The 19,852-nt window shown below is 44.3% G+C and overlaps 3 protein-coding genes across 7 annotated transcripts; 1 reads left to right on the plus strand and 2 right to left on the minus strand.

Annotated features, from left to right (window-relative positions):
• The first annotated feature begins 3,721 nt into the window (after nucleotides 1–3,721).
• Nucleotides 3,722–5,731, plus strand: mul3 (mitochondrial E3 ubiquitin protein ligase 3). The gene is made up of 5 exons (XM_080010988.1): nucleotides 3,722–3,800; nucleotides 4,043–4,163; nucleotides 4,270–4,357; nucleotides 4,598–4,718; nucleotides 4,825–5,731. Exons 2-5 carry the CDS (start codon nucleotides 4,050–4,052, stop codon nucleotides 5,315–5,317), a joined length of 816 nt encoding a protein of 271 aa, XP_079867114.1. The 5' UTR covers nucleotides 3,722–3,800; nucleotides 4,043–4,049; the 3' UTR covers nucleotides 5,318–5,731.
• A 187-nt stretch (nucleotides 5,732–5,918) lies between these two features.
• On the minus strand, nucleotides 5,919–12,296 carry eif2b5 (eukaryotic translation initiation factor 2B, subunit 5 epsilon). 2 transcript variants are annotated; one of them, XM_080010974.1, is made up of 17 exons: nucleotides 12,120–12,296; nucleotides 11,795–11,919; nucleotides 11,457–11,642; nucleotides 11,071–11,248; nucleotides 10,864–10,944; nucleotides 10,699–10,776; nucleotides 10,291–10,603; nucleotides 10,047–10,192; nucleotides 9,792–9,936; nucleotides 9,604–9,705; nucleotides 9,395–9,496; nucleotides 8,985–9,075; nucleotides 8,176–8,299; nucleotides 7,462–7,587; nucleotides 6,885–6,995; nucleotides 6,114–6,220; nucleotides 5,920–6,013 (listed from the first exon to the last, which is right to left on the minus strand). In XM_080010974.1, exons 1-16 carry the CDS (start codon nucleotides 12,276–12,278, stop codon nucleotides 6,158–6,160), a joined length of 2,130 nt encoding a protein of 709 aa, XP_079867100.1. In that variant the 5' UTR covers nucleotides 12,279–12,296; the 3' UTR covers nucleotides 5,920–6,013; nucleotides 6,114–6,157. The 2 variants fall into 2 exon arrangements, with proteins under 2 accessions (XP_079867099.1, XP_079867100.1); XM_080010973.1 differs by having other exon boundaries at nucleotides 5,919–6,220.
• A 636-nt stretch (nucleotides 12,297–12,932) lies between these two features.
• Nucleotides 12,933–19,782, minus strand: LOC307238118 (crystallin J1A-like). Of its 4 annotated transcripts, none has more exons than XM_080010986.1 (11): nucleotides 19,606–19,782; nucleotides 19,155–19,192; nucleotides 17,949–18,015; nucleotides 17,587–17,763; nucleotides 16,263–16,361; nucleotides 15,963–16,055; nucleotides 15,718–15,874; nucleotides 14,826–14,941; nucleotides 14,570–14,647; nucleotides 14,264–14,403; nucleotides 12,933–13,203 (listed from the first exon to the last, which is right to left on the minus strand). In XM_080010986.1, the coding sequence occupies exons 3-11, from the start codon at nucleotides 18,013–18,015 to the stop codon at nucleotides 13,105–13,107; spliced, it is 1,026 nt and encodes a 341-aa protein (XP_079867112.1). In that variant the 5' UTR covers nucleotides 19,155–19,192; nucleotides 19,606–19,782; the 3' UTR covers nucleotides 12,933–13,104. The 4 variants fall into 4 exon arrangements, with proteins under 4 accessions (XP_079867112.1, XP_079867109.1, XP_079867110.1 ...); XM_080010983.1 differs by having other exon boundaries at nucleotides 19,558–19,705; XM_080010984.1 differs by lacking the exon at nucleotides 19,606–19,782 and adding an exon at nucleotides 19,513–19,560.
• Nucleotides 19,783–19,852: the final 70 nt, after the last annotated feature.

Below are 19,852 nucleotides of genomic sequence, written 5' to 3' on the forward strand. Positions count from 1 at the left end.
TTCTGTCACGACCATTCGGAATTGCGGAGTGATTACATAGGGACAACTTCTTTTCTCCAATTCAACAGATGCGGACAGGATGTGTGTTTGATTGTCGTTCGGGGCCTTTTGCTTGTCCGCCCTTTGGTCATTCAGGCGGCGTGCAACTTCACTGCCGCACGTAGACGAGCGGCTTCTTTAACCTCATTCGTACCGATGGTAAAAAAAAAATAAAAAATTATTTACAAAAAGGTGTCCACCCCATATGCCGCGTTCTGAGGATGCATCACATTGGGCGCAATCGACGCCGTGCGCCGCGCGCCGCGCGTTTGGTCATCGGCAGATGGATGAAAGCGCCGACGGGCGCACGCGCGCGCATTCGTCTGAGCCAGAGTCAAAATGGCTGGCCATCGGTGTCCTGCGAGATAAGGCCGGGGAACTTTTTGGCCGTACAGAGCGGGCTTTCATCGTTTTCCGTTTTTGTGTCATCATACAAGAATACATTTGCTTCTCCCTAAGGCATTTTGTTGTAGAATTTGAGAAAAAAAAAAAAAGAAAAAGAATCTTTTGGTGTTCTCTGATCTCCGGCCGGCTGACCAAAAAGTTCAAATGATTTTAATAACGGTTTTTTTTTCTCTCTGTAAGCCTTCCACAAAACCACTACGCTCAGAAACGCATTTGACTTCCCTCCGGACTTCAATGAAGCTCTACCTTTTGAAAACGACATCCATATCTCCGCTGCCACCATTTCCAGACAGCCCGCATGAAATTTCTCACGCCGGCTCCAGGTACAGTTTGGAAGAGGTTTTTCCGGACGCGACGCCTCAAAGTTTCGACCGTCACAAAAGGTGCCGCGGAGGGCTGCAACTTTCAAACACACATTTCGCATCGTCCCAAAAGTTTGGTGAGATTGTGGCATAATGTCTGTTCACAACTCTTAAAATACCATTCAGGTCAGGGACTGAATAACAATCTTTAAGTGTTTTGTCAGCACTTGAATTCTACCCTCTGGCCAAACGCACACACTCACGCACACACACACACACACACACACACACACACACACACAAGAACACGGCCGTAACGTCACTATACAGTCAATACGCCTCAAATTGCTCTCAGCTGAAGTGTTACTGTAGAGTTGTGCTGCGTCTGATTTACTGGGTTTCGTTGCTTTCTAAGTGCAGGTTTATGTTTCATGAAACCATTGAATTGATCTCGGAAGAAACCATAATGACAATGGGGTTTTTTTGGTTTTTTTTGTGAATCTTTCCAATTTCTCCAGGCGGAACAGGCCACTCCGGGGCGTCTGCCGGTCAATGTGGGCATCGAGCATCTTTTACCGTCAATGAACGTTCACGTTCTCATAAGAGCCACGACGCGGCGGTGATCACGATCAAAACCGCCCGAAAGTGCCGGGACGGAGCGGACCGTTGGCCCGGCCCGCCGGCCACGACACTCAGGTCGGAGTGGCAGGCAGAGGCCTCCCACACCAAGTAACGGCGGCGTGAGTCACGTATTTGCGTGACTCATCGCAAAGCGGTTCAAATATTTGTCCATTTAAGCCACGGCTGCTTTGGGAAAAAAATGTTATTCAAAAAAAAAAAGGTGAAAACTTTTGCCTCTGTGATATTTCACAGACTCAAATCAACAGCGTCACTAATGACGTACTGCTCTGCTGAAGTTGAAGCCCACGTCCAGGGGGCAGATGGGGATTTAACGGCGCAGCGGTTGAGCGCCACAAACCCACGGTCTCGAACATTTTTCGGAGAATTGAACCAGCGCCTCGTGATCCGTCCTAGACAAAAGCTACACGTTGAGATCCACAAAGCGGGATTTTACGGCCGGGCTGCCGTTCGGAAACCACTTGTGTCCAAGGCCAGCGCACAAAGGCAGGTAATCTGGTGGAAGGAGCGCAAGCACCCATGCACCCCTGAGCGTTATGAGAATGAGATAATTCATCGCTCGCCCTATTTCCTACATTCACACATGGAGAAAGCCATAGGATGCCTGCAGCCCATAATGTCTGTTACCAACCAAGAGACATCTTGTGGGAGTCTAACCCTATTGTGCAGTGTACGGTTATGATATTATATTATATATATACAGTATGTATATAAATATATATATATATATATATATATATATATATATATATATATATATATATATATATATATATATACACTAACACACACATGCACACAGGCGAACGCATGCACAATGCATACAAGAAAGAGAGAGAGGGGTGTTCAATATTAAATGGAATTTAATATTGAATGTTTTCTAGTTGTTTGTCAGCCTGTCGCTTCCTTCCTTCAGAACCAGTGGAGTGTAACAATTAAAATGGGGTGTTACAACAATAGCTTCACCCATGTGAGTCTACGCAGACACTCAAGCACGCACACACACACACACACACACCAGGATCAATAACGTCCCCAAACACACTGCTAAAACAAATCAAAGAGGGGTTTAATCAACCTCCCCAGTCACCTGTTCACTGAACCTTTAAGGGAAGATCTTGAGTGAAGAGTGTGTGCAGCACCTTTCCACCTCCTTCACCCCTCAAAGAACAGGGGGGCTTTTCTCCTTGAGTAACGGCGCAATATCCCGCACACAGCTTGGGATTTTATGACAGCATTCCTAGAAGAATTGTAGCAGTCGGGAGAGGTGGAGGGTGGCCTTTCCCCTTATTATGCCACCAACGTTAATATATTTCTCAGCGTGTCATCAAAGAGGTTTAGATTTACTGGATCGGGTGAGGTGGATTGCGTTTGAGACATTGTGTGGGACAATGCGGCTTTTTTAATTTCAACGCCGCTTCCACACCTACGTAGAAATTCCGAAGGCAGCGTCATCAAATTGCACTGAACACTGGTGCGACCACAGTGCACAGCCAAGGACGTGCCGAGATGCTGGTGAAAAGGAATGAATCAACATCTGAGTCAAGTAAGGAGGATGGGTGGGTGAGTGGGCAGGGGCATCTTTTGAAAGCAGCTGTCCTTCGTTCACTGGTAATAAATGACAACCGGAACACTGTTAAACACATGTTGAGGGCAGGAATGTTTGAAAGGGAAAAAAAAAACAACTTCATCTGTGCTGTTGTTTGTGCTCTGCTCTTCTATACTCCCCGTCTGAGGTCTCCTTCCCCGCTGTAAAATCTATAGAAAGATGCAGGTTTTTTTTAAACGAATGTGGAGGCTATAGCAGCTGTGATGGAGTAATATAACAGAATGTTGGGAAATCTCTGCAGAGTATGCGTTTGTTCAGGCCTTTATTCGATGATGCTGTCGGACGACACGGTCTCGCTGGCCTCAACAGTTACAATGCACGTTACAATGCAGGCGACGTGACCTACTTCTTTGTTTTATCTGCTGAAACTGGCATGCTACTGATAGGCTTTATCGCATAATCCCAGTTTACAGATAGTTGGAGCAGATTCGGGAGTCATCGCGCGCGCGCACACACACGGACACACACAGTCACACAGAGACACAGACACAGACACACGGTCACACACAGACACACACAGTCACACGGTCACACACAGACACACAGTCACACACAGACACACACAGACACACACAGACACACACAGACACGGGAATTCCCAGCATTCCTCCAGTGGATGTCGTTGCTGCCCTCTGGTGAACAAGCCGGTGAAGCTGGGTCCCTTTCTCCCATTGGCCAACAGGTGCGTGACGTCGGCAGCGAAAACACGGAAGTGGCCCCTGTCCGACCTGGCCCGGCTGTTTTGGTTTCGATTCCTCGGGACATTGTAGAAGGTGAAGGTGCGGCGTGTCGAGCACTTATTCCAGGTAAATATAAATGTAAATATAGACGATAACAATAGAAATGATAATAGAAACGTCATCTGAGCGGTTCTTAAAAAATATATAAAAAAAAAAAAAAAAAATCATCCTACATAACACAGACAACCCTGACCATCATAACCCGAAGTTAATTGTGGATTCAGTGTTTGTTTAATTCACTTGTTTTATTGTGCAACCTGTCCATTTTTTTTTTTGTTTGTTTTGTTTTTGCTTTGTTGTTTATTAAGGGAAACAATGAGCGACCTCCCGAACCCCCTGGTTTTCCTCGGCGTGGGATCCAGCTTTGCGTTGTCGGGCTTGTTCTACCACTTGTACCAGGAAAAAAGGGAGAAGCTGCAGACACTGAAGGCACGCAGGCCCCGCAGGCCCCGCAGGCCACCGGGCCCCAAAAACACACAAGTCCCGGGCGTTTAAACGGCTTTAATCTGAAGGTTTCCCTTGTTTTCTGTCTTAGAAGGTACCGTTCTTCAGGCCAGACGAGCACTTGGTCAGACTACTCAACACGTCAAGTCACAAACGGTTACTGTACGCTGCTGTGGAAGGTGCATATACCTTTTTTTTTTTTTTTTTTTAACATTTGGTCAAGTCAAACAAATGTTAAAGTGGCAATCTGTGAGATCATTTTCTTAAAAAATAAAATTAAATAAATTGTTTGTTGTGTGATCCACCCAATACAGACCATCTCGTGGATTGCCACTTAAAAGAAATACAAATTTAAAAAAAGGTGAACAAAACCAATACAGTATTAGTGTAAACACATATTTGTACCGGTTCGTTTTAAGGGTGTATCCTGCCGGACGGGGAGCCGCTGGCCAGCCAGTTTGTCCCACGATGCTTTGGTGTCATTCAGAAGATAGCCGTAGAGGAGCACTGGAAATACTGGAACTCACTGACAAGAACGTGGTACGTCAGCAGAAAAATAAAAATCACTGCGGTTGTTGAGACGGAGGACTACAGATTCTGTGTCGGTGCCGCGTTATCAGTAATATGCCCACGGCTCCACTTTCAGGAACTCGCGGAGGACGAACAGGAAGGAGACCAACAACACGGTACCTTTCAGTCTGGTGTCTCCGAGGGCCTTCACCAACGACCTGTATGTGAAGGTTCAGAACCCCATGGAGGCCTCCGGTTGGTACCTGGAGCGCGTCCACCACCGAGTTAGATATGCGGAGGAGTCTCTGGCAAACGTGATGCTAGAGGGCCTGAGTGGCGAGAAACCTGTGGGACAAGAAGAGAGCGAGGAGCTTCTGCGGGTGGGGGCCACTGTGACCGGCTTTGGGGAAATTGTCCTGGAAGGGGGCAACGTGATGAGATTGCAGGCCCCTCTGGATGGCCGCCCGTATATCCTGGTGCCCACGGACTACGAGAGCTATATGTCGAGGCAGGAGAGCGTAGCCACCATGTGGAAGTCGTTGTCGGCTGTCTGTGGAATCACAGGGACTTCTCTTTTGGTCGGAGCCATTTATAGCTTTGTCAAAAAGCGGGAGGGCAGATCAATCTAGGATTAAGAAATTGATGCAAGTGCCAAATATACTGATATTTTGCTGTTGTGTTGCACAGTGGTTGCCATTGATGGTGGCTGCCTAGTAGGGGCCAAAATGGCAAAAGCTTTTTTTTCCCCCTAACCACTGTGGTATAAATGTGAAAGAATCCAAGTTTCACCCTATTTTTGTACCTCAACTTTGCTGCAATTCCTCCTTTAACAATGAAACACGGTGTTTAAATTGAGATTGTTTTTCATGTGTTTATTTTTCCTCTGCTTTCTATTTCCATTTTTTTTGTGGGTATGTAACTATTTTGTAGTTTTCATGTAATTGTCAACTACATTACGTCAAATTGCCACTCAAAGGGACAACACTGTTCATGTCTTAAATGTGATTGTTTTGTTATGAAGCTCAATAAAAAAAAAAACCTCAGTATGTGAACGGGCAGCAGCAATATCTCATTCCTTGGAGACGCAACATTGTTGGTGGTTTTAAAAATGGAGCAATTGTATAGTATATCATTGACAATTTACACGAGTGAATAAAATATTACTGTTTTGTGACTGAAGTGAACTGAGCCATTATAAAAAAAAGAAAAAAAAAAGACTACATTTTCCAAAGCACCCAGGATAAAATCCTCTTTATTTTAATGTCTACATCCATAGCACACAGTCTCCCATGACACAGCACTCCTCGATTATATTGCGTCTTGCACTGCAGAGGGGAGACAGCGATGCAGATTGGTGATGGAACGTTGTCATGGAGGACCAAACACTTTCCACTAGAGACACGAACCAGCCTCTGATGCACTAACCAGTCCCATGTTCAGGTTTTTAATCCTCTCTCAGGGTACTCTTGTCAGTTTCCTTCTTCTTCCGATGACTCTTCCGCCTCCTCTAGCCACTGAATGAACTTCTGGAGCTGATTAAAAAAAAATGAACAAAAAAGGCAATTCACCTCTGCATTATAACAAATGCATGCCAATTAAAAAGATAAGACATTTGGGTAAGACAGCCTTTCTGGCACTTTAGGTGCGCTGTCAATTGCAACAAAATAAATAATTCTGTAGGGAGATTCATAAAAAAAATAAAATTAAAAAGGGCTAAATGTAGCTCCTGACGGGGAAAAAAACAATATCAAGCAACAGTTCACAAAACTACAAACACGTTTTAACATTTGTAAGTATATATTATAACCCCTGACGATTTATACAGGGATTCTCTAAAGAATGAGATGGTTAAGTAAACAAACTTGAGCATACTTGAAAATACAGTTTATGTGAGCAGTATTTTCACGCTACAGTGGAGTGGATAGGGGATGCTTGGGGAAGTTTGCTGGAACTACTCCATAATAAGTCTAGCTGCTCAAGTGAACAATGGCCTATGACGCAACTATGGATTTCAATCAAACCATAAAAGTCGGAAATAAATAACTGAATGTTTGCAAAAAAGGGTGGGGTGAAATCAAGGCGGAAACCGAAGCCATAAACGCCACACCGCTGTATGTTCTACACAAGTGTTTGTATGCAGATCTCACGGTTCACTTGCATCAGACAAAACCATGCCAACAAGCATCCAGTACCTACCCCCTGGTTCTTACGCAGTTGTCGGCTCTTGTCACTGGTGGCTCCCTGGGAGAACCAGCGTAGGATGATCTCCTCCCCCAGGATCTCCAGCTGGTACATGTTCATTAAGACCTGGACGATTCAGCGGGATAAAGCTCAGTGCTCACCTGCCGACGGATAACTAACACGGTGCTTTTCAACCTGGTCTCATTTGATGTAATTTTCATGTTTTAGCGGTTTTCTTGTTTAAACCTTCGTACGCATCATACACTACGTGAAAAGTAGCGGGATCAAATACAACAGCCAGTGATATATTGTTGTATGCAACCACTGGACATTAGGCTGGCAAGCGTGTAGCACAAAGCATTGTGATAACAGCGCTTCACTACGACAACAATGGCGGCGGGCAGGTCACTCTAAAGCGGCGGAAGTAAGTGTCGTCCTGTACAGTGCTGAAAAGAAGTGGCGGCGCTATATCATTTTTGTTTTCACTCACACACTCCAAGTACAATGGTTGTGCAAGAAACATATGTAGTACGTAGCACATAGTGTAACGTATGTTCATTATGAGGGAGCGCTGGCCTGTATTGGCCCCAACCTTGATCATGGCGCCCCAGTGGCTCTCATGCTCCAAGAAGAATTCCTCAAAGGCCGACAGACAATCCAAATGGTCCTGTGCTCTCTTCACATAGTTCTTTAAGACCGGTGACCACGTCTTTAGCAGCTGGGGAAAATAAATACAGGACAATGTATGTATGTAATGTATGTAAAAAAAATAAAAAAATACAGGACAATGTATATCGCTCTCCTAGGGGCGTGCATCTCTCCCTTATAAGACGACCTGATACGCATCCAGATACATGGGTTACAGACAGGATTCAGAGACGACACATTTAATACAGAACGATTGAGTATGATGCAATCTGATTCAGTTCTCAACATTTGTTTAATGTAGACATTCATTTTCCATTATAAATTAAAATAAGCCAATTCTATTAAAGTGGCATTGCTTACCTTCACATAGATATATTTCATAAAAGACCAGTGAATCATATGTATCTTTTGTGACTTTATAGCATTCAGATATAATATAATATATATATATTTGATTCTCATATAGTAATATATAATAAAATATTGTTATGACCTTGGATGCGTTGGAGTGTTAATTGTCAGTGCTAATGTCCACGGGTCGATGTAGTCGCACCTTCAACGCTCAAACCCGTTCCTGGTTCGTATCGGTGAATCGTCACACCCCGAGGGTCCCCTTTGGCATCCCAAAGATCATTTTTCGGATTGCGGGCTCACTCACCGGCACAAGGAGAGCAGCATATTGGGGTGTGGTGAGCTGCAGCCCCTGCTGCTGGAAGGGGAATTCCAGAACCACCCTGGTCAGGATCTGCATCACCTCCTTCAGGGTGATGTTGTAGGCATACCTGCAACAGCAACATATCAATCCAACTAGACACAAACAAACGAAGGGCGACGCCCAAAGTTAGACATTGTTATCCCAACGTGTGGACTCATTCCATGTTTTCATGTGGTACTATGGGTGACATAACTGACAATTCGGATACTGCAGTAGGGTGGACTGGATCTGTATCTTGTTGGGTTTTAAGTGTATTAATTGAAACATCATCTATGGGTTCCTAAATGGGGTTTGCGACCTTCAATTGATAGATTTTTTTTATTTCAAAATATTTTTAACAAAATATATATATACTCAAAAAATATATATCAATCACATTTTTGCTGTAAATGTTGCACTTTTTATCAGCAAATGTTAGTGAAATGTTAGACAATATGATGTGTATTACAAGCAGGTAAAGTGTGTACAACATTTTTTTCGGTGGTGTGGGGGGGTCCTTGATAGGAGCTCAGTCCGCCAAGGCCGTCGGTGTTTGGGAACACCTGATCTCAAGGATGTGATACTTTTGAAAGTATTTTTTCATGGTGCCATTTTGTCTAGGACTTTATTTGAAAATGTAACCAGGATTTCACCCGGCAACTGACTTGATGCTCTCATGTGACCTCATCATGTGATCCGGTCACCTGACATGTGAACAGTTTCTATCAGCGACCTTCCCCAAGACGCACGGGGAAGCTGTAGTTGTTTCTTACTTCAGAGAGTTGATCTCGAGCACGAGGTTGTCGCAGCCGATGTTTTCCTCCAACCCTCTCTGCAGAGTGCCCAGGACCTCCATCTGGAAGACTGTTCGGGTAAAAGCAGACACGGGGTCAAGGGGAGACTCCAAAGACCCGTGTCCACTGTGGGATACAGGCCTGCACCAACCGTAATATATATTTTTAAAGGGACGTGAGAGCGGGTTAATCCAACAACCGTCTCTCGTGACGTTTTATATGGAACAGTAAGAAATTTTCCGAGTTGTTCTATTATTCTAATTTAACCAGTTGGGATAAAGGGGTAATACAGGTAATACAGGTAGAGTTGCGGGAGTTGAGATAATGATCCTGGGCAGGTGATCACATTCACGCCTTCCCCACTCACGAACGGCACAAACCGGCCCCACCTTTGATGTCATCCATTTCAGGTGACGGGATGACCGGGTCGTCGGCGTCGTCGTGCTCGCTGGCCTCGCTGTCGCTCTCGGGGTCGGGGTTCAGCACCAGCCCTAGGGGACGAGACCAACCCGGGGCGCAGTGTTCATTTTAACACGGCCACCTGTGTTCACTTTGGAGGAGAGAACCATGAGAAAAAGCAACTGAGGTCCCGTCTTACCCCAGATACACTGAGACAGCTCTTCGTCTTCGGTGTCATCCAGACTGCTAGCCTTCCAGATGTAGCCCTTTCCATCTCTGCCTACCTCCGCCGGGTTAAACGCTGAGGGGAGGGGAGAAAGGATTGAGCCACCGGGGACCCGGAATCAAGCCGGGACATTTTGAAGGCGGCGACACCGTCATGCGCACCTTTCTGTTTGGCTTTGTCTTTACTCTGGCCGACTGCAGCATCGTCACTCAGGAACTCGTCGTCGTCATCCTCCTCTTCTTCCTCCGGGTGGTGCATGGACACCACAGTGCCTTCCGGGAGAGAGATGTTTGGTCCGATGACAACCTGAAAACGGCGCGTCTCAGTGTTCATTTCATTGGTACAGTACGTAAAGTTCAGGGTAATCTAATCTTTTATACATTGATGAAAAGCAGAAGGGTTGGACTCATACTTACATTATACGCCAGGACACACTGTTTATTTAACCTGACGCCCTCTTTGATGTTAGCCTTGTCGCAGACCACAGACTGGCTTATTCTTACGTTGTTAGCAATATGCACATTATTCCAGATGTAGGCACGGTCCAGGATTACATTGTCACCTGTTGATATATGGAAGACGGGTGGTTATTGAATGTGTCTGTCATTCCACATGCACAGCTCCTGGTGCTCAGAGGAGAAAATGGTTTTGGGCAACTACCTATGGTGCAATTATTTCCAATGACACTGTTGGAAATCTGACAGTTGGCGCCGATGATGGTGTCGCGGCCAATCAGGACATTCTCCTCCATCTGGCTGCCATGGCCAAGGCTGACGCCGGAGCAGCGGTAGACATTGTGGCGGGAGTGCGTGCACCCTGGCCCCTTCTGGTCGGTGAAGTTGGCCTCCGGGGTGAGGGGGTACACCCAGCGGCGTATGAGGTCAGAAGAAACCGAGTCGTACATAAGCAAGTTGGAGACTCGGGCACCGTAGCCGTCAGTTGTGACGTACATGTGTATCTGGTTTCCCAGGATCTAGGAAGAGAAGATGGTATTAAATAACATTAAACACACAGGGGTGTTTAGTTTAAATCAGAATCCACAGGCTAGTGTTAATTTGTCAACTGTACCTCTTCATTGACCAGTATCCCTCTGACAAAGTCATTTCTAGTTTGGTAGTCGAAGTTGTCCGTGAAGAGCTCGGCAACCTGAGAGAACGTAAACATTTTGTTGAGGAAACTGACAGAACAAACAAATTAAAATGCATCGAGTGAGTCAGTGTGTAGGGCTCGGACCTGTGGAGAGCAGATACTGATGTGGCAGTCCAGGAGGTCGTGTCGGATTTCAAACTCATCGCTTTCGCTGTGGAAAATGTTCTGCGTAGTTGAGAGAAGAGCAACCGCCACTGGTCAAGTAAAGTCTCACCGTTCATCCCGCATATTGAAGGATCCGTCAAGAGATTTTAAGACGCTTCTAAGGTAAATAGTCAGTTAGATGGCTACCATGGGGAACTGTAACTTCTTCAGGCCTTGCGTCCTCTGGTAGTGCAAGACCCGCTGGCTCTTGCTGTCCATGGCAACGACGATGTCATCCTCGTCACAGCGGGACTTATGACCTGGCGATGACTCCTTAAAGATCATCGTCATCACCGAGATGTTCTTGTCCGCCTTTCGCCGATGCCTTGATATTTGAGGACAAGGGGACAGCCATATATAAATGAAGTTTTTTGTGTAATATTTGAGCGTCGGTACGTTCACACGGTTTGGATGAAACAAGGTCAACATATCGGACAGAAAGGGCGAGGATCTCTTCTCGCGCGAGCCAGGCAAAGGATGAACGGAAAGCAAACCTCGCACCAAATAACAAGTTATTTCCAAACCCGGGTCACCTGTGCTCCTGCAGGGCCTGACTGACATCGACGTTGGACACGACGTCGCCGTAGACCAGCACAAAGTCTGAGCGCACGAGAGACTTGGCGTCCACGTCCCTCAGCACGTCGCCGAGGGAACGGTAAAGGTCGGACGTGATGATGTGGACCGTGTTCGGAGAGGTCGGGCGACACCATTTGGATTTCCTGTCGGACAGAGAGATCAAATTCATAAAGATCAAATTCATAAAGAAACCAAACCAAAGCATTGTTTATCAGAAGGACAAGGGGGGATAATATGTGGGTGAGTCATTGACATAGCCCACAGCCTATGAGACACTGGCAAACGAAGGACTCACAGCAAGTGCTCCTTGATTTTATGAGACATCCAGCAGCAGAAGACGAATGTTTCTTGGACCCCAGTTGAAGTCAGATACTCCAAGGTGTAGTCGATCATAGCGACGTTGCCCAGCGGGAGTAATGCCTGTAAACAAGTGGTCACGCTACGGTCAAGGGCCTCCACTTTTACGGAGCAGAAACGTGCCTGTGAGAGAATTTTGGGGCCACAAGTTTAAACCCCAACATATGGGTTGTGGTGTCTCCGCCGGTCACTGACAGCAAGCATGCCGACCGGTGCCGCTAGCGTTAGCGTTAGCATCACAGCTAGCAGGACCGCCTGCTTACCCTCGGCTGGTCTTTGGTGATCGGGAAAAACCTCCGGTTGAAGCTGTCCGCTACGAGGACGGCCTGCAACGGCAGCTCCTCTTCCTCCGTCTCCCCGGCTCCCTTTCTGCCGGAGAGTCCCGCTCCCGAGCGGCTCTGTTTTCCTGCTTTGGCTGCCATACTTGACAACTGCTTCAGTGTGGTTTCGTCAGGTGGAACTACGGGAACCGCTCTGGGACAATCTTCGTTTGGTCGACGCACCGATGGGCAAGTTTAACGATTATAAATTATTCTCCATGCAGAGTGGTGGAAGTGGTTCAATTTTTAAATCAGAAGAAAATCAAATGTCATTACTTAATTTAAATGTGTTAACCGATAAATACTACATCAACATTGATTTAAAGTATTAAAGCATTAAAGCAATAGTACTATCCATATCCAGTTGTCTGATATAACAGGGCCTACAATGAGGAATAAAGTGCTTATTTTCATGCATATCCTGATTGCAATTAATAATACATTTATATCAGTGGTGTCATAGTAATTAACAAATATAAATCACTTTTCTATGGATTTATAGTTGAAAATCCCCGAAAATGCACATGTGCAAATACTTTTTGCACATGTTCTACTTAACAACAAGCACGTGTACTTTGTTACCTGCGGTCACTATGTACATACACAGTATTTACACAGTATTTACACGGTGAACACAAAGTAGACGCTATTATTTGTAGTTTCAGGAGGGAGGAAACATAGAAACGTATGGATATTTTCCACATTTCCTCTGCATTCCCGGATGAAAAACTGAAATTCAGCCGTGAAATCCCCGAAATCCAGCGTTTAATTTTAAAAGGGTTTTATTGTGTTCCGGCACATGTCGCACCTAAACAGAGACAAATACATCGAATTCCTGTCGTGTCGTAGTTTGGGCAGGAAGCGTCATTCACTGCTCTGTGAAGGCTCAGCAGGGCGCTGCACGGTCTGATGCTGAACCCGTGGTTTTCTACTGGTGCTGCTCCGCAATCTTCCTGGCGTGCTGCAGCAGGGAGTCATATCGAAGGGTCTTGGTCCTCCAGGAAGATGGGATCCCCTGAAGACCAACCTACGATGATCAAGAGCAAATGTTTCATACAATACTGGGGTTGACATGATCCTCTGTATTCTCTCTATAGTACTAAATTCTTCCATTAACGAACGGTGTCACTATACAAAAAGCATAGACAAAGACAAAGAAAATTTTTTTTAATTTCACCAACATGAGGTGAGGGTGAGTGAAAGTTTACATCTTCAACCTTGCAAATAAGTTGGATTTTGATATATATGTCTTATTTTGCCTCTACTGTGAATTTGAGAGCACCAATGTGCTGCGCCGCAGAGGCTTCACCATGTCACCTGTTTCTTTTTTAATATAAAATATTGACAATTAAATAGACAGAAAACAAAGGGGGAAACATTAATACCGTGAAATACCGTATACCGCGGTATTTTGGTAGATACTGTCCCGTACTGTGAAATTTCATACTTTCATTTCATAATTTCATAATTTCCAACCCTAGTGTGCGTGTGTGTGTATGGCTTTGGACTTGGGAACTTCCACTCGGAGTGATTTCCTTCTACAGAGACACCTTGAGGCAGGACTCTGTGGACTACAGGTAGTAGACACGTTCAATTTTTTTATGATAAAGTAATGACACGCAACAAGTGTATCGACTTGGGGTAGTAATTCTACGTGACGCGACTTGTAAAAACTTGCGTCGCGGAATCATCCAGGAACAAACGTAATTCTTAAAACACAGATTCAGGGATATTTCAACTGAACACCAGAGGAGCAACATGCAGTTACGTAAGTGCGCGTTGATTGGTCCGGACGTAAGTCCACGGTGTTTGTGACTTTTCTAACTTGTGCTACGTTTCACAGAACCCGGAAAACTGTAATACGTACCTAAAACAACGAAACTTGACGCTGTGTATTGCTGCCCGCAGCTATATGTATTTATTATTATTATCATTATTATTATTATTATTATTATTATTATTATTATTATTATTATTATTATTATCAAGTAAGAGTAAAATTTAAGGGTAAAACGGTTATTTTAAATAAATTTTAACGATGAAGATTTAAATTGACCACACACGCACGCACGCACACACACACAAACCTGAGCGCCAAGACAGGCCCCAATGAAGGAGGCTCTGCTGCAGGTGCATCCCCCGCAGCTCATGGTGTCCCTCACAGCCTGTTCATAGTGTGTGGCTGTCAGGACGCCGTGCAGAGCGGCTTGGAAAGCACCAGGCAAACCTGCAGCAACACAATGTTGGGGTGTGGTTGGAATGAGGGAATATCTGAAATGTATTTCCCCTACTATGGTGTTCTGCAATTGCTACGTGCACTTGGAACAAAACAATTCTGTTATCGAGAAAGGACTACTACTATTGTCAAGTGACGTTTACAGTATTCTGTTTACCTCATGTGTTTGGGAACACAGCAGGGATAAGATCCTGGGGAGTCTTAGATAAATTGTTCTTCACCTGGTGGATGTGCCCTGAAAACAATAATTGATTTTAAGAATTTAGTTCAACGTTAGGGTTAGAGGTCCCAGTCAACTGATACATAGTATACACACTCCGATGTTAAAATGCAAATAACAGTGTAAATATTTAACAGTGCAAAGGTTTCCCGTGCAGATAAGAGACGGTCTAAGAGACCAGGGCCTCACATACCGACCACAGCTTTGTCCAGCTCCTGGGGCTGTTTCCTCTTGGGGTCACTCAGCTGGTCAAGCACCGCGTCCAGCGCTTTTGGATCGGCTCCATTCAGGATGAAGTGCTCCAAAATCCTGGAAAGCAATTCCACGTGTACTCAGTGACGGATTCTGGTGTCGACCTCATCGCTCCCATCACCAATTATCAACACTTACCATCAAGTCAAATGAATTTAAATCGTGTAGCGTCTTTCATACATGCGTGACTCAATCCACTTCACGTGAAAAGGCAAACAAAAACAGCAAAAATACACACATATGCAAAGCAAGTGGAGGCAAAGGATTAAGGAAAAAAAACAGCATATCTTGAAAAAAACAACTCTCCACAGGCCTGGGTAAAATTTACTTTGGTCACATTCTTTAAGTAAATGGTTTAATCAGTGGAACTCAGTGGTTTTAGCTGAAGATGTCAGCTCTATCTACCTCAAACTGGACTCAATATAGTTTATTTATATGGTTTTATAACTGTGGAAGGTTTATGAAACGCCATGACAAATATAAAATGCATGCCGGAGCTTTTTTTGGTTTACTCCAAATGTGTTTCCATTGAGCATTGTCAGAATAATAGTTCTGTTTTATCTTTGAAATGATCGCTTCTGTGTGGAGCAAATTAGTTCAAGTTTAACAGCAATTGACAAGGTCAAACTCCACTCAAATGTTCATTGGGCAACATTCTGAATACAGAACGACATGAAACTGGAATTGCATTCTGGAATTTCCCTTTGGGGATTAATAAAGTACCTTTATCTTTTATCTCTAAACACTAGTTTGTCATTTGCAACACTCTAAGATGCAGATTATGCACTTACAGTATAAACGGCTAAATAGGGATCGCTAGTGCGTGGACCAACCTGGCGGCTGCCAGGGTCTCGGCCACGCAGGCATCGTTATTCTGGGTGACGCGGACGGCGTCCTCAACCTTCGCCAGCATCTCGGGCTTCCCCGCATAGAAAGCCACGATGGGAGCCAGCTTTGCGACCCCGTCCACCTGGCAGTCTGTGTCGCAACCTAAAGGGCAGACATGCAATACGTGGCTTGAGTAAAAATACAAATGCGCTGCGATGGTCATGGGTTTGCCGGAGTCACCGCGTTTTACCCGTCTCCTCTTTTCCCGCGTCCACGTTCTTGAGGAAGCTCTTCAAACTGGCATGTCTCCAGGGTCCCTCGATCGGCAGTTGTGGCCTTGGCCCTAGTTTGGAAACATCATCTCGCTTACATTTCTTTATCTGATGTTTCTACATTTTAAGGACAGAACATTTTGGTGTCACGGTTCCTCAGTCATTTCCTGTGTCGGTATGTGATATATTCCATTTTAATGTGTTCGTATTCCGCTCTAAACATCCTTTTGTCGACTTGGTGAATATGTTCCCAGCCTGTTTTTGCGAGGACTTCTCACCTCCTTTTTCCCTGTAAGGATCATTGATGGGCGTGTCGTACTCGGACCCCGGGCCAAAGGATTTCAATGTGCGTTTCTTCAAATCGTCGACATCCAGACCTGGTCGAACGGGAGGACAGAGCGAGAGCTTTAATAACGGTACGACATCCTGGCACCAGCCACACTCTGCGAATCTGACTGGGCTGCTGTGCAAACCGGCACCTTTAATTCAACAGCGCCCTAAAAGTGTAGGTACACTTAAAAAGAAGGAGAAGTTTTGGACCAAAAAGACGTGTTCAGAACAAGATGAGAACAAATTGACGCGGTGATCTGGATTCTTGTGGTGTTCCCGCGCAAGCCCCTGAGGGCGATCTGGGTTGTTCGTCTTTCTCTCATTCTGAGAGCTCAGGGTTCGCGATCGCTCCAAATACCGTTGAGCCAGGGCAGGGGACGGACTTCAACCTCCCTTTCCGAGTCCCTCCACCTCCTTTTCCCGGGTCGAGCTTGTTTTTCTGGAGCCCCAGCATTCAGAGCGTGTTTTCCATACACCGTGTTTACTCAAATATGAGCAGGTAAACCAGGCGCCTCCGGTGCCGATCCCCCCCTGTTGGTTTTCCTGCGTTTTTTATTTCAGATCTGTTGTTGACGTTTGTTTCTACTCGTATGAACAGAACATTTTAAACCAAACTAAGGGACGTTCCGCCTTGGATGAGAAAAGTGGATCGCGTAACGGATAGAGTGTCTCCGAACCAAAATGAAGAATGCACGTTTATAAGTATTTCTTTTGAGGAGCACAGCACCCAGACGGAAGGTGAGGCAAATAGAAGCCCCGGTCACTATTTGAGGAAGTACAGGTACTGTCAATAAATGGCAATGTTTGAGTTTGATTTCACTATTTTTTTCTTTTTTTCTTTTTCCCATCTCTGTAAAACAAAGCCTCTGACGCCTTCTCTCGTTGTCACGTTCGTGCATCTTTCACCGCCGTGCTCCTATTGAGTTCTTATTGAGTTCTTATTGAGATCTTGTTGAGATCTTGTTGAGTTCTTATTGAGTTCTTATTGAGATCTTATTGAGTTCTCGTCGAGTGTTCTGCTGATGGTGTTCTGGGACATGCCCTCCGGGTTTCTCACGTCACTTTAAGTAACCTCCTGCTTAACGGTGAAGGAGGGTCTTGGGTAAAATGCTACAATACAACAACCAAAGTGTAATTAAAGAAATAAATCAGAAGAGATCAAGTTTATGCCCAGAACATATTCAACAGAAAAGTCAACTCTGGGAGAATCTTCATTGTTCCTCTTTCTCTAACACCGAAACTAGTGATTGAGTGATTTTGATTGATGCCTACCTCCGCATTCTGACAGGGACTCCAGCAGGACGTATGCCTGGTCTCCATAGCAACTCTGGTTCCCCGTCTCCCGCCTGTAGAATGGATTGGCAGACTCAGGACGAAACTCTGGGTGGGGATCCTGGCTCAGGAGGGCCGTCAGCTTCTGCAGGTCATACACCCAGTGGAGCGGCTGTGCTGCAGTGGGAGGATTGCTCACGTTATTACAATTCCAACAACAGGGAACCTATAATCTACATGGTTTTTTTTTCATCCTGAAGACTTGATATGAATATCTTCACAGTGAAAAAAATCCATAAATTGTCTTTAAAATGAACGATGTAGTACTAAAGTTGTAGTAACATGTAAATTCCAGATCATACCTGCAGCATCTGCAACAGATGATCCAATGACTGCACCAATAGCCCTGTCGGCCAGGGCTACTGCCATCTGAAAACAAGTTCCAATAATTACTTCCAGAGTATATTTTAACAACACAGGAATGGCAGCGTTGGTTTTTAAGTGTGTCTTGTGAAACTCATGTTGAAATTAATGAACGAATGTCCCTTCTTCATTTTGAACACATCTCTGTGAAACTCTGTTGTCGATCTGGAAAGGTGTGTGTGTATCCATCAGGCTTTATGTGGACGAGGTTACTGATGCTGTCATACTAGTAATATGATCCTGGAGGTAAGAACAGCTGTGGGGCTTCATATCACTCAGATATCACATATCAGTTAAATATTATATCATATCAGTTATAAATTATATTTCATATCACTTATATATTATGTTATATCAATCAGATATTATATCATAACAGTTATATATTATAAGAATCATAATCACAATCAGAAATACTTTAATAATCCGAGGGGGAAATTACTTTTGTTACAGCTCCAAATCTACATACAACATATTTACATACAACATATAATAATTACTAAGAAACATATTTATATAGAAATATATATATGAACATATCTATATGTTATAAACATATCTATATGTTATAAACATATCTACATAGAGTGTTATATGTTATATCAATTATATATTATATCATAACAGTTATATATTATGTTTTATCAATTGGATATTATATAATGTCAGTTAGATATTATCTCATATCAGTTAGATATTATATCATATCGGTTAGATATGATATCATGTCCTAGAGCATGTCCTAGAGCCCTAAATGTGAGTGTAGAGAATAAGTTTTTAATGGTCTATACCACTACTACTACTAATAATAATACCAATAATACTACTACTACTACTACTACCACCACCACCACCACCACCACCACCACCACCACCACCACCACCACCACCACCACCACCACCACCACCACCACTACTACTACTACTACTACTACTACTACTACTAATAATAATAATAATAATAATAATAACAATAAAAAAATAATAACAATATAACAATGATAATAATAACAATAACAATAATTACTATTCTAACTAACTATTCATACCAAACATGCAACTCAAAGTGCTTTACATGAATAGAAAACAATCAAATAGTGGTTATATTATTAAAGAAAAAAGAAACAAGCAAAACAAAGCTTCACCTTCTCCTTCTTCCTCTTCTTAAGCGCGTCACCGTCAACTGCAGTAAAGGGGAATCCACATTGTTATTCATCAACATTTTAATTGATCGACATTTTAATTGATCGACATTTTGATTCATCCACATTTAAATTCATCGACATTTTAATTCATCGACATTTTAATTCATCGTGTCAAATCCCAAACCTGAGCCCCGCGTCTGGCTGCTGTGACGCTCAAAATGTCTCCCGAGTTTTAACACGCGAGGCTTTTTGTTCTCTTCCTAAAACCTGTATTTCTCTCGCTCTACAGCAGTTTGTACAATGTAATTATACATATATACACACATATATATATATATATATATATATACTCATATACATTTATATATCTGCTTGTCGGTAGCGACCACGGTGGGTTTCTTACTTGTTTCTTGTTCCGGTTTGCGGGTAGTTATGAAAGGCGACCGCTTACCACAAGCACGGGACCGGCCGCTGCCTTCACGTCAGAGTCGGAATTTAGTATTTCCAAGTCAACAGCGCCCACCTCCGAGCATGTGATGCGTAGCCCCTGATCGGGAAACATAGACGCCCGCGGCAAAGGCGTGCGTGTGTGTGTGTGCGTGTGTGTGTGTGCGTGTGCGTGCGTTTGCTTGGCAAGCTGGGTACTTCGACGGTAGTCTAGATACGCGCCGAAATTCAGACGTGGCTAAGTATGGTTA

Source organism: Zeus faber (genome assembly GCF_960531495.2).
Source record: "Zeus faber genome assembly, chromosome: 12".
Lineage (NCBI taxonomy): Eukaryota > Metazoa > Chordata > Actinopteri > Zeiformes > Zeidae > Zeus > Zeus faber.